General features: G+C 35.8%; 1 protein-coding gene across 2 annotated transcripts in view; it reads right to left on the reverse strand.

Moving 5' to 3' along the window:
* Positions 1-10391: 10391 nt before the first annotated feature.
* Positions 10392-14267, reverse strand: part of LOC114652878 (potassium/sodium hyperpolarization-activated cyclic nucleotide-gated channel 1) — a 360830-nt gene continuing 356954 nt past the window's right edge. Inside the window, exon 8 of one of the 2 annotated variants that reach the window (XM_028803184.2) lies at positions 10392-11598. In XM_028803184.2, coding sequence (XP_028659017.1) covers positions 10610-11598 — 989 coding nt within the window. In that variant the 3' untranslated portion in view covers positions 10392-10609. The remainder of the gene's footprint in view (positions 11599-14267) is intronic. The other variant, XM_051928272.1, reaches the window with a different exon arrangement.

Raw genomic sequence — 14267 nt, forward strand, 5'->3', positions numbered from 1 at the left:
TTGCAGAATCCTTCCCTAGAATGTTCTCTTCTTCTTCTCCTCCTCCTACAGACATCATTGGGATGTTCATGGGTCTGTGGTCTTTTTTACACATGGCATTATCAAATGGAGTGCAAACCACCTTGCATTCATCTTCTTTACATGTAGGTATTTGTACCAATACTAAATTAATTAGAAATACACTGTGATTAGAGTAAAATACATTATGCTTTCTTTATTCTGTACTGTTTTGAATATTTACTAATCCATAGGTGCCTGGTTCTTTTATATTGTATATTCTCTCATGGTTATTAATTTTGATATCCAGGACAAAATAATATCTTTTAACAAATTAGATGGTGCTGTGGGTGACTACAATGTGACGTAGAAAAGAAATTTTAAAATTAACATTGGGTATGGCTCTTATCTGTGGTTTCTTGGAAAATCTTAATACTGAATGTAATGTTGATAAATCCAACAGTATTTCCACATAGTTTGGGAAAGATAATTACATATATCACACTTAAAAATTGCGTTAATAGGACAAATTACACCAATTATATAAACAATATTTACTCCTTTACAGAAAGTCATCTCAAAGTATCACCATTTATAATAAGAAAATCATAACAAGACAGTTAATGCATTTGCATTATATTACAGAAATAAAAGCATTTGGAATCAATGCACTTACTTTACAGGAGCTTTCCATATATCCATCCATCCATCCATTTTCCAACCCGCTGAATCCGAACACAGGGTCACGGGGGTCTGCTGGAGCCAATCCCAGCCAACACAGGGCACAAGGCAAGAACCAATCCTGGGCAGGGTGCCAACCCACCGCAGGACACACACAAACACACACACACACCAAGCACACACTAGGGCCAATTTAGAATTGACAATCCACCTAACCTGCATGTCTTTGGACTGTGGGAGGAAACCGGAGCGCCCGGAGGAAACCCATGCAGACACGGGGAGAACATGCAAATTCCACGCAGGGAGGACCCGGGAAGCGAACCCAGGTCCCCAGGTCTCCCAACTGCGAGGCAGCAGCGCTACCCACTGCGCCACCCTCCATTTATCCATCTATTTTCAAATCCCCTTCATTCATTTATAGGATTGCAGAGGTGGAAACCTGTCCTGGTTTTATCAGTTGTGCATCAGACACAAACCTTTGCTAAGATGTCGGCCCATCATGTGGCTACTTTGTGGTAGTAAACAGTCTGGTGTCCAACTGGCTAACCAGCAAGAACATATTTTTTGCAATGATAAATATAATATGTGGCAATATCTGAGATGTAGTACTCTCTGAGCTGTTTTGTTTAAAGAAAAATCTGATATGGTTAGCACACACCTTTCTTTATGCTTGCAATTGTGAGTAAGGTGTGTATTTACCAAAATATATTCAAGATACAGTACATTACCACTACTTTAAAAACACCAAGTTCAAGCTCACAATTAGCAAAAAGTCTTACTTCAAAATCTTTAATGTGTATGCAAAATATTGTGAATTTCTTAGGACTGGTTTGACGGTCATTAGTATAACCATTAAAATCTTGAGGCTGAGTAGTTGCAATTCACCGAAAACCTAATCTGCTTTTAAGTGGAAAATATTTCAGGAGAATAAATCCATTTGCTCTTATGTTACAGTGCCCACAATTTTTTTCCACAGACACAGACACATGGTCTAACATTTTTTTGAAAATGGCCAAATATGTTCAAGGGAAATCAAAATGCATTTTTCCATTAAAAAGTCAAGGTTTTTTTTTTTTTACTGAAAACAGTATTTCTTCCATATATGAAACACAGATACAGTAAAAAGAAGAAGGATGGTCTTTTTTCCATTAGAAGCATTTGTTTTTGTTTCTGTTGGGTCTTTTGAACTCATTCTATCCATTTCTTCTCTACGCCATATCTCTAAGTTCAAGTGTGCAGCTTCTGTATTGCTTCACGTGTCTCTGAAAGTTGAGGTCCATTTCTGTTGAGATAGTCAGGTGAATGTCTAGCAGCTCTTTTGTTTTTGTACAGTCACTTGCCCCCAAGGCTGTGACGATCTTGTAGGTATCGCTTGTTCTTCATCTGAGCCTCAATGGAATATATTGTATCTCTAGCACCTTTCTCTCAGTGTATGAAGTTTGTCGACTTTCTACCTACAGTATCAGTGACTACCTCTTCCTGTTTGTTTGCACATCCAGCTAATCTCCATCTTGGTCTCTACGGCTCCTTTTCCTGGTCTTCTGCACAGCTAGCCAAATCCCAGAATTTGGAAGTGATACTGTTCCTGTTTGTCAATGCAGGAGGCCAATACATCTGTCACCTGTCCCATGCTTTTCATGAGACATTCTCTGTTGTGATTTTGGAGTGTAACAAGACAGTTGGGAGTCTTTAATTTCTTTCTTATGTGTCCCTTGATCAGATTTCCATTTTTCCTTACCAATTAAATCACCCTGATATGTGTTTTTAGTAACACTTTTTGATACTGCAAAATGCAACTATTACTCATTTACTATTATGTAACAAGACCTCAGCAAATACTTCTTTGGGTTTTCATAGCATTTACAATACATCAGTAAATTATTTATTCATCTCTGTGACCTTCAAAACTTCACTTCAGAATGATCTGAGGTGGCTTAACTGAGACGCATTTCTCTTGATATAACATATTTAGTATTAAAACTGTGAATCCTTCATATTAACAAGTAATTTTACAATCATTTCAATATGGCACACAGCACAGAGAAGAATAACCTATTTACTGAGATCTAGCCTTTAGCTGCATGACCTTTACCCTATGAAAATTACCATATTTCATCCAAAAAGCTTAAAATACAAAGGGTAATTTTAAGTTTCATTCAACTGGTTGGATCATGATACTGTGAGACATTAGGACTAGAAATTTGTATTGTTTTAACATTTGCCTTGTTTTGAGCGGCATCATGGCTGAGAGCTGGAAAGTTTTTCCATCTTGGACCTTGAATTGAATTAAGCGAGTTTGAAAATGTTACGTTTATTATTTGAGGAATGAAGACATTACTCTATGCCAAAGCACACCATACCCTTCTGTTTCATTAACTATGTTAACTCTCAGTCAGTTTCAAGTGTTGGAAGTAAACAATTAAAACCATCAATTGGCAATGATCAATATTTCATTGCAATTTGTGCTTTAAATGGATTTTAAATGGATTTGCAGACACATTTTTTCTGTGTTTATTAGCTATTTATTAGAGAAGAGGATGCTATTTACCCCAACACAACTTGTCAATCCTTATTTATTTATTGCAAAAATAAAGTATCTATAATTTTCTATGTGAAGAAAACTATGAGATGTTTGTGTGACGTTTCCAACTGTGTCATTATGTTCCTATTAATGAACTCATTTCAGAGTAACAGCCAAGATCAGGTCTGGTTGGGGAGCATGCACTGGTACAGCACATTGCCGCATCCACCACACAACAAAACAGCTCAGGGTCCCGGTTGGCAGTCCCCATGGCAGACACGCAGTCCAGTCCCAGCCTCTGGAAATGACCATCTATCTGCCACAGGCAGGTGTTACGTGGGCCTTCCCATGGCCTGGTCCAGTCTGGTCCATGGCTGTAGTGCCGCAACTCACAATGAAGGTAATGTGCCTCATTCAGGACTCCGTGAGCAACTGCTCATTCGATACAAAGTCAAACCAGCAGTACTCAAAGATTCTCCAAAGAGACACAGTACCCAAGGAGTCCAGTCTTTGTCTCAGGACACTGTATTGCGTCCATGTCTCGCAACCATATAGCAAAACAGGAAGCAACAGGACTCTAAACACATGGACCTTTGTCCTTTTGCATAGATATCGAGAGCACCACACAACCCTTTCCAGTGACCTCATGACCCCCCATGCTCTCCCAATCCGTCTACTGACTCCATAGGAAGAGTCAGCAGAAACACGAATGTAACTGCCAAGGTAAGACACACCGCTGATGGCTGTGCCCAAGATGTCACTAAAGGCCTGGATCTTGATTTTTATCCAGGACACTCACAAGCCAAAACACTCAGACTCCACACTCTGTCACTCGAGAGCCCCGATTGGAGCCACCATTGACTCCATAAAGATCATAGCTTCGTCAGCAAAGTCAAAACTAGAGAATTTTTCTTCATCAACAGATGTCCTACAACAGCTGGACCCCACGACTCCCTAAAATCCGCTGTACTAATTTACTTTGTAATTTTGAACACTTCAGTCATGCCATCTCTTAATCTCCATCCATCCATCCATTTTCCAACCCGCTGAATCCGAACACAGGGTCACGGGGGTCTGCTGGAGCCAATCCCAGCCAACACAGGGCACAAGGCAGGAAACAATCCTGGGCAGGGTGCCAACCCACCGCAGTCTCTTAATCTCTATCTTCTTAAATATAAAGTTTCATCTTATTCATTCCTTCCTCATAGCTCCTACTTTTCAATTCCTAAATCAGCCTAGAAACTCTTCCCTAGACCAAATCTAGTCATTTTATGTCTTTTTTATAATATGGAGACCAAAACTGTTCACAGTACTCTAGATTAAGCTTCTTTAATGTGTTATACAGTCTAAGCATGGTCTCCGTTGACATGTACTCTTTAGATTGTGCAATGTAACCCAACATCATATTAGCCTTATTAAATGCTTCTTTATACTGTTAGTTGTAGACAGTAATAAGTCCAGTGAAGCAGTTACATTCATCTTATAAGTATCATGTTTAAACCCCATTGTGTTTGAAATATACAAAATGCCTACATTTAGGCTTTTTGCATTTACCACTCAGGATGCCCACTAGAATCCCATTGCAGATAATTACCTATAGGCCTTTCCTGTCACTCTGTCCAGTGAATCATCTACTGGGCTGAAATTTGTTGGCAGGAGACAATTGGAAATCCAATTTATAGTATGTCTGCTTTAAATATACAGACAATATCAACATACAAATTTGTATATAAAAACAGTACAATGTAAAGCAAAATAATTTCAAATCTGAATAATCCAACAGAACTGGAAAAAGGGAGGAACCATCACATTGCTCATTTAAATAAAAAATTAACTTAACATGCAGACAATGTAACAGGAAGGAAACTCCACTTAAACAATGACCAAGCATGGGAATACTGAATCTGTGAAGCAGTAGCTCTAAGCAAAGATCCACCATAAGCATAAAGTAACCAAGTAAATATGTTTCTGTATTTCATCAGCAATACTTACTTGGTCTGGTAGATGTAAATATTATTTTTCAAAGCACCTTGCAAAGTATTTGAAAAATGTTCCAGAAAATAAGTTGAGTTTGACTGTGTGTCTTACTGTACACAAAATTAAGTTAATTGATAGAAACATCCACTTGCAGCAAATCATACCAGTGGAAAATTTAGCTGTTCCTGTTAACAGTATTTTTAGCTCTGTAGTGCAAAAGAGATGCTCATGCTATAAGAAAAATTGCATGATGTCAGTTCATATTAATTATATTACCAAACCACAAAACCATAAAGCCATAACTTTGAAATTATAGCATTATTGTTTAGGAATATACAATAGATTAGTGTCAGGTTTAGTGTCAAGCACTTCTCACAGCCATCCTGTACATACTTACAGTGAAATCCTTCAAGAACAGTGCACTTCAGTCCAAACAGAAACTTAACACAATTTAATAACTTTGACTGAACAAATTTATTTTTTTGATAAAACATTAAATTATTAAAAAAAAAATCACAAAACCAGGCATTGTTCAGTATTTATTTTATTAAGTTTTTCTAGATTTTCAAAGTTTCATTGAATGGGAAGAAAAAATAGACATAGAGACAAACACTGTTTGTCCACTGATTATGTAGATGTAAGAAAAGATGAGTTAATTAATCCTTCTTTTTTGTTTACTGATACCCAACTAACGGTGTATGTACCAAGCCATTTTTTACAATAACTATATAAGGAAAATTGCTCTACCAGTTATTTAAAACAAGTCATTTACAGAAATCCCAGCCTTCCTGTCCTCTATATATTTATTGCTACATATCTGAAAAGTTGGATTATTATTCCTGTGTTTTGGACCTGCAATAAAGAATTAGAAAATGAAATTAAATGTTTTCTTCTGCAAGCACTGACATTGTTCTTTGTATATACAAGGAAAATAAATATTTATATATTTATATTTGCTGGTTATTCAGCTTCATTGATAAGCTTCAATTTAAGTCAATGTTTTGATCTGAATTCTGTGTCTATTCATTAAAGCAGTCAAAAAATAAAAAGAAGATTGCACAGGTCTGGGAAGAATTCCCCATGAAAGGCATGTATCAAAAATAGCATACTAACACTCTGCTATTTTACGATATGATATACATTACTGTACTGCCTATCTCCACTGCAGTTTGGGACAATTAAGGACTTCCTGCATTCCCTTTACAAGCTATGGTACACTTATGGACAAAAAGATGCTTCTTCCTCTTAGCATCATAACATTATATACATTAGGATGCAACTAAATTAAAACTTATTTATTACAAAGTGCTTTTAAATTAATTACCTTAAATAGTTTGCTTTGGCCAGTTTTTACATAAAAATACAAACACTTCATTCATACACATATTACATACTCTGTGAGTGTGTGTAATAAATATACTGTATATATATATGCAAGAGGAAATCCAAAAATTGCTGGAATCAGTCAATAGCACAAGATTAAGGTTTAGGTATCAGCCTCTAGGTATCGCATGCCTACAGTTTTGTTAATCAGTCTGCCAAGTGGCATCGTGCGGATTTGAGTATGTATTTATGGCATTTATTCTACAATTGTGTGCATGACTAAGGCAATTTTTTTTTCACCAAGCAGTAAAAAAGCACGTCAGGTCATACTGAATATCAATACAACCATGATCATGTATTTTGACATTGACAGACTTGATAATAAAGAGTTTTCTGGTGAACGGACTATTAATCAGCATCATTACACTGAACTGCTGAGGAATCTGCAGGAAAGTATCAGAAAAATATTTCTGGTTCAGTGGCACACACAAAACTGCTTTTTGAATAACTGCATTTTGATAGCGCCATGTTATCAGTCAGTTTTTGACCAAAAACAATGTGGTTGTTGCCTCACGCATCCCGTATTTGCAAGATCTCGCCCCCTGCGATTTGTTTCTGTTGTTCTTAAAATTAAAATTAAGTTGATAAAAAGATGAGTAGAGGAAATGTTTCCTAGAATAGAAGAAGTGCTGGGACAACTGCATTACATCTCAAGGGGAGTATTTTGACAATAACTAAAAAGGAATTGCTATAAATTGTATAATAGTTGTTTTAACAATTCCAGAAAGTTTTGGGTCCCCCCCCATATATTATTATATGATTATATATAATTACACACACACACACATACACTTAAGCAGAAAATGTAGGTACTAAGGTTTGGAAATGGGCTCCATATACTGCATAAATGAGTGACATATCTGTTTCAAATGATAACTGAAGAAAATTGCAATGTGGCCCGAGTAAAGCAGGGTACGATTTTTTTTTTCTTTTTACAGAGACACAATGGTTTTTCATTCATATCCAACAATTTGTTAACATACTAAAACATTTGGCTTTCTTTAATGCTAGCATCTTTTTCCACAATATTCATTATTGTTACATTGTTATTATTATCATTATTATTATTTGCTGAGTCTTTTTTTATACAAAGGATGGAATATGATTATAGTATAGGCACAAATACGCAAGAATGTCCTTTGTGAAAAAGAGATGCCCATTAAATACAGAAAAAAATCTAATCTGACAGTAAGCAAAATATAATTCCACCAAACACTAATTTTAAAATATTAAACCTTTTTCCCTTTTAAATATCTGAAAGCATAACATTTATGGACTGCTTGTGATATTGCATGCTTTCCGTAGGACTACTTGTCAGACTAATGCAAATGAAATAGAAGGATGCCATATAGACAAATTTGTTTAAAAACTATATCTTTATCTAAAAAGACCATGAAAGAGATAGAAACCTTAATGCAAAATAGGCTTTAAAACAATATATTTTTTTAAACTTTTCAGAGCTAAATGAAGTGCTCCTATTTCATGATATTTTTACACATGATACAACAATGTAATATTATGCTGGCTTTTCAGGTTATCTGATATGTATGTGTTATGTTTTTCAGACACTGAATTATTATACCAAATTGGCAAACTGTATAGAAATAATTTGTCATAGTAAAACTCATTTGCATTGCTTTCATTTCACAAATCTGAGGTCTTTTTCTAAACTCCATTAACAGAAAGACAGTAGGAAATATAACACTTAATTTATTCTAGCCTTGTGGGGGTAAGGGCAGAGTGGTGGCTCTGAGGCTAGGAATTTGCACTGGCAATTGGAAGGTTGCCGGTTCGAATCCCGTAAATGCCAAAAAAAGTGACTCTACTTCGTTGGGCCCTTGAGCAAGGCCCATAACCTGCAATTGCTCTGTCCTGGGTAAGACGTTAATCTGCATCCGGCCCTGCAGGGAAAACCTGGGGGTTGGTGGCAGAATTGGCACACCAGCCACCATAAAAAACCTCACATCTGACCTAGTGTGATGCTGAGGTGTCACCCGTTGCATCGCTGCACTCGGTTTCTCATCTGGGATCCTGAGTTGGTTTGTCATGTGGTCGGTGCAGCAATGCACTTTATCAGCGCATGCTCCTAATCTCTCTCTTGTGGGGTGGCCAGTATCTCCTGTATTAAATATTTCAGTACTGTTCTTATAAAATATCTTTTTAATTAAAATCCCCCCTTATTACTACTTGTTTTATACAAAGTGCACACAAAAATCCATACTGTGACAAGCGTAAGGGTAAGCACAGTAGACATCGAGAAGCCTTGGTATCTAGTATTCATTTGTTGTTTGGGGAAGATTTGTACATTGTCCTTATGTTTGTTTAGGTTTGGTTTATTGGTAACACTAAATTGGCTCCAGCATGAGTGTGCATATACCCTCTAGGCTGGTGCAGTGCCCAGGACTGATGTCTGCTTTGTTCCCAATACTACCAGGATAGGTTCCAGCTCTCCAAGCCCCTGAATTGGATTAGCAGATCTGAGAATGTTATTTTATATTATTTAATATTGTGTTTCCTTCTTTGACAATTCAATAAAGGATCGTCAACATTCATGTCATAATGTGTACTGATTAACACAGAATTGGTACCATGTTTCCAGATCTGACCTTTCTACACTATGGTGAGTTTGTGATATACTAGACTAATTCTGGGTGATATTCCTACTGCCAAGCACTCATATTTATTTATATTGCTGAACTGTCTTACCACTTACAGTGACCTAACCCTTGTGATTATTTGCCTTTTGAAAGAAACATATATTCATCAGCTTTGTAAAATGTACAAATGCTGTCTTTTCATAAAACACCAAAAATTGCATTAAGGTTTTCTATTCCCTGATATCTGTTTGCTATATATTTTTCTAACATTTTATTTTTTATCAGTTTATGGATTTGTGTTTTTATAACAGATGAAAATATGTTCCTGATTTAAATAAGACATTGTCATGGATGCACCACACAGTGTCTGGAAACACCAGACTTAAAAAACTATTTACAGATGACATTTAGTTAATTGTATATATCACAGTCTATTGCATAATGGTTATATTCAGTTTATAAATATTATAAATGTACACTCATTATTATTAAGCAATGTTTTTTTATTCTCTCTCTTCTTCTGAGAATAGAAAAGAAAATATATTATCCTTCATGCTGTCAGACAAACATTTACACTAAAAAAAGCAGCAAATACAACCTTTTATTCCTTGGACCCATAACACTGGCTTGGTCTTAACTCACCAACAAGATTTGTGATTATACAGAAGACCTGTAAATGGATTTTGAATCTCAAGCATCAATATCTACATATTTATTTTCAATAAAATATGTTTCTTGAAGTGAAGAGATTTATACATAATTTTTATAAGTGTGTTGTCTTCAACACAGCGTTTTTGTTGATTGCACAGTGATGCTGTCCTTGATGATTTTTCCTGCTTGTTATAGTTTTATTTTTCCTTTTAAACAATTTTGGTTTTTGAAGAAAAAAAAATCAGAGTAATATCTTGGGTCAGTGTTGTATTTCAGTTATAAAATAAAAAAAAAATAATAATAATTTCACTTCCAAAGTCAAATTGGAGGAAGACAAGGTTTAACACTGGAGTTTTAAAGATTATTCTTCCAAATCCCCTATCCACATACAGTGTGTGTGTGTGTACGTGTATATATATATATATATATATACTATATACCTATATACTGTAGGTATATATATATATATATATATATATATACTGTAGGTATATATATATATATATATATTATATATATATATATATATATATATATATATATATATATATATATATATACATACACACACACAGACAATATATATGGACAGAAAGATATAGTACATTCTTTAATATTTGAAGTGGGTTTCAAAAATATTATATAATAGTCTGTACATGTGATTTATTTCTGTATTTTTTTTAGTAAGCATTGTAAAATTAAAAATATTCTTAAGTCTTTTGGTAAACAAAGTGTCCTTGCACCAACAAGCAAAATAAAGAAAAAAAAAAAAAAAAAAACAAAAAAAAAAAAAAAAACGAGATCATAAATTTGAGGCAAAACGCATCTTGTCTTGGTCAGCTTCTGTACTACTTAAGACTGTAGATTCCCTTCTGGAGCTCAGTGAATCCCTGTGCTGGGACGACGGATTCACACGAACTGGAGGCAATGCTCCTGAGGACATCTGCCGGAAGAGGTTCACTCTCTGCGGTACTGTGGTTCGAGTCCCACTCTGTAGGCTTGTGCCCTGCACAGAAGACACTGGAGGAGGTATGGATGCCAAAGACTCTCCTGATGAAGGATGTGGCCTGGTGATAAGAGATGTGTCATGAGGGAGCGAAGGTTGGGAGGCTGACAGTGGCCTCACATCTCGGCTCAGACTTGTGGAATGCAGAGCCTGTGTGCTCTTGTGCATATCACTTCTCTGGGGTGAAGGTGCCTTCTGCAGCTGTTGCTGCTGTGGTGGTGGTTGTGATTGAGACTGAGATGCAGGTTGTTGTGTTTGCTGTTGCAAGAGTGATAGCTGGGATGCAGTTGGAGAGCCATACTGAAAAGTGCGGCCTGCCAATGGACTCTGCACTGGGGGGCTGCACACAGCTGTGGTATATGAACAAGGTGATAAAATTCCGGCCTGTTGTTGCAGTTGTAGCGGTGTTTGTGGACTTGGGGAAGATGAATTCAGGTTGCTGTGAGACATGCTTGGCATAGCATAAACTGGCTGTTGAGGAGTAGCTATGAACCTTGGAGATGGTGCTGCAGTGGAGGATGCACTGTAGGCTGGAACTGATGACTGTTGTAGTTGACAGTGGCTAAAAGTGGTGGAGTATGGAGGCTGAGCAGGTGAGTTAATGATCGAATTTCCAGAGACTGGGGTTGAGTTCATCCCTGTCATTGACTGCTTGCGATCCACCATCATCACCATCTCGCGGTCCTGTTTGATAATCTGTTTCAGAATCTCGTTCTCCTGTGTGTTGAACACACCCGCGTTCAGATCTTTCTGGAATTTCTGCAGCAGCAGAGAATTCTTCTTCCCTAAAATTGCAAATAAAAAGTGATTATTTTAAATTATAAAACGTGAAAACTTTATAACCACCATCTTAAAGAATACTATAACACTGCACAATAACTGAGTTACTGAAAACATCTATAGGGTGAAACAATTTTATAATAAAGAGGCAATCTTAGAAAGTTAAAGCTTTGAGTTAAACTCATATTAGTGTTTGCTTAATTTGAATAGAATATAATCTTATTTCATAGTCATAGACAATGGTATAGCCTTTACCCCCTGTAAGTTGATAAGGGATAGAACTTTCTTGCTATAATTAAGATGCAGTGTGTTAATGGAGTCACTTATTGTTTAGAAGAGGTCCCAGTGCTAGCAGAGACCAAAAGACCTGTTTACAGTAAACTTAAAGAAAGCTTTAAACAGAACTTCTCTTAAACAAGAACTTTTGTTTTCTTTGCTATATCAATTTTCTCCTTTTTCTGTTTACTGTTTTACTTTGAATTTTTACTAAAGTTTTTAAAATGAAGATAGTTTGTTTTTTGAAAACTAGAGCTGTTGAACTTTGGTAATTTTGGGTAAACATAGCTACAATATATATGTGTGTATATATTACTCTAAACTGACAGAAACTGTTTTCTTTATTTCAAGTAAAACCGAAAGCATGCTAAAAGTACTTACTCCTGAAAATAATAATGCTTGGAAATGCATGGAAAGTTTTAGCAGCACTTTTGGCCCAAACCAATACCAAACATGACACCATGATGATATTTATTTGGCTGGCAAAAGGGAGTGAATGTTGCTGATCTTTTTTATGCAAGTTGAAAGAAAGATAAAAATGGCAAACGTAAAAATATTTCCAGTCTGGTAGTTCACATGCCCCTTATAACCCACAAATACACATTTTCAGATTACCACAGCTTTAATAACAGTCTGTCTAAACTCCAGCAAACATTTTAATATTCCTTAGTGAATATAAAATGTATTCATTTTAACTACTGAAGATTTTTTACCACATTTACCAGCACACTGGTATTTCTCACTATAAGTCAGGTTTTGACACATAACGTTTGGCCTTGTCCCCCCAGAAGCAATTGACTAGTCATACTACAGAGTGATATATCACCAGCGAAGCAGCACCATGGTGGTGCAATGATTATGACCCTTGGAGGTCGTGGAGGTTTACAAACACTTGCTTTTCAACAAAGAAATAATTTCCCATCCATTATACGTCATTTTAATCAAACATTTCCCTCGCTATTTTTGTCATGGCCTCAAGCCACCCTAAATGGAACCATACTGTATATGAAGATATTCATTGTGATTTGTGTTCTTTGCACCAGTAGGAAAAACCTACAATATTGTAGTTAGAGAAGGTTTGCAACATTAACTATAGTTATGTAATAAATGGACCACATTTAGTGATAATAAAGTTTGGTAATATATATAATTTGTAACTACGTTTTATCATTCCATCTTCCCACTTTCTCACATATGTAGTGCTGGGTAAATAAATAAATATATATCAATCTAAGCAAACTTCTTGACTGCAGATCAATTCTCAGAGGAGAACCACATTGCTTACCAGGCACTTTGAGCTGTATCAGGAACGACTTTGTCACTTGCAAATATGTCATTAACAACACCTTGTATCTGGTCCCTCTTGTAAATTTAGTATTAAACAACAGGTCTCTTGCCTATCTAAAAATCTTGCTTACCGCATTTCTTGTAGGAAATGGCCAAACATCTACATAGGTGAAAGAGAGGGGGGACTAGCGGACCATTTCAGTGAGCATGTTCAAGCATAAGCATGAACACTTCACATCCTTTGACCATGGCAGTACTATCTCTGTGTTCTTTTACAGGACTTTAAAGGCACTTTTCAAAGAAAAAAAACAACAATCTAAGTTCATTCTCAGCCAGGGATCACATATTTCTCCAGATCTTAATGACCGACTAATTTTTTAATGTCTCCCTTCATCTTATCTAATGGCAGCTTTTTCAAACCTGCTCTCTCCTTTTCTCCTGCATTTCCTTTTCAGTTGCGTACCTGATGAAGGCCATATAGCCAAAATGTTGTCTTTAACCTTCTTTCATTTTCAGGATGGAAATTACATTTAACTTTTTTCCTTTGCAGATGCCTGCACCTGTAGCCTTGCATTAACTCCATATATATGTAATTGTTTATACATATACATGAGAAAATGTATACACATTGATAATACAGTGAAAATTCATTGATACATTAATGACTCAATCAACTTATTGGAATATCCCAAGAAAAAATAATATATGTTGAGAGAAATTAACATAATTAAACTTACTTTGATCTTCAGAGAACTATTCAACCACAACTTATCCAAATACAGCAATATTTGTAAAAGACAATAGACATGTTTATAATCATTTTCAGAATCATGGTACCTTTTTTCCATACTGGGTACAGAAAATGTGTATCCAAAAAAGTTGAAAACTGAAAACCTGAAATTGCTTACTTTATCCATTACAACAAATATCTCAGATTAATTGTCATGTTATAAAGTATGGATTGTATCTATTCAATTACTTTTCATGACAATTTTACTGGGAAGCTTTGCCTCGGAATGGTTACTTTTCATGACCATAAACTATATAAATAGTTGACAATATCTGCCAAAGTATTTATTTAATGCTTGAAGTTGAAGTCAGGTCAGGTTAT

Source organism: Erpetoichthys calabaricus, chromosome 5 (genome assembly GCF_900747795.2).
Source record: "Erpetoichthys calabaricus chromosome 5, fErpCal1.3, whole genome shotgun sequence".
Lineage (NCBI taxonomy): Eukaryota > Metazoa > Chordata > Cladistia > Polypteriformes > Polypteridae > Erpetoichthys > Erpetoichthys calabaricus.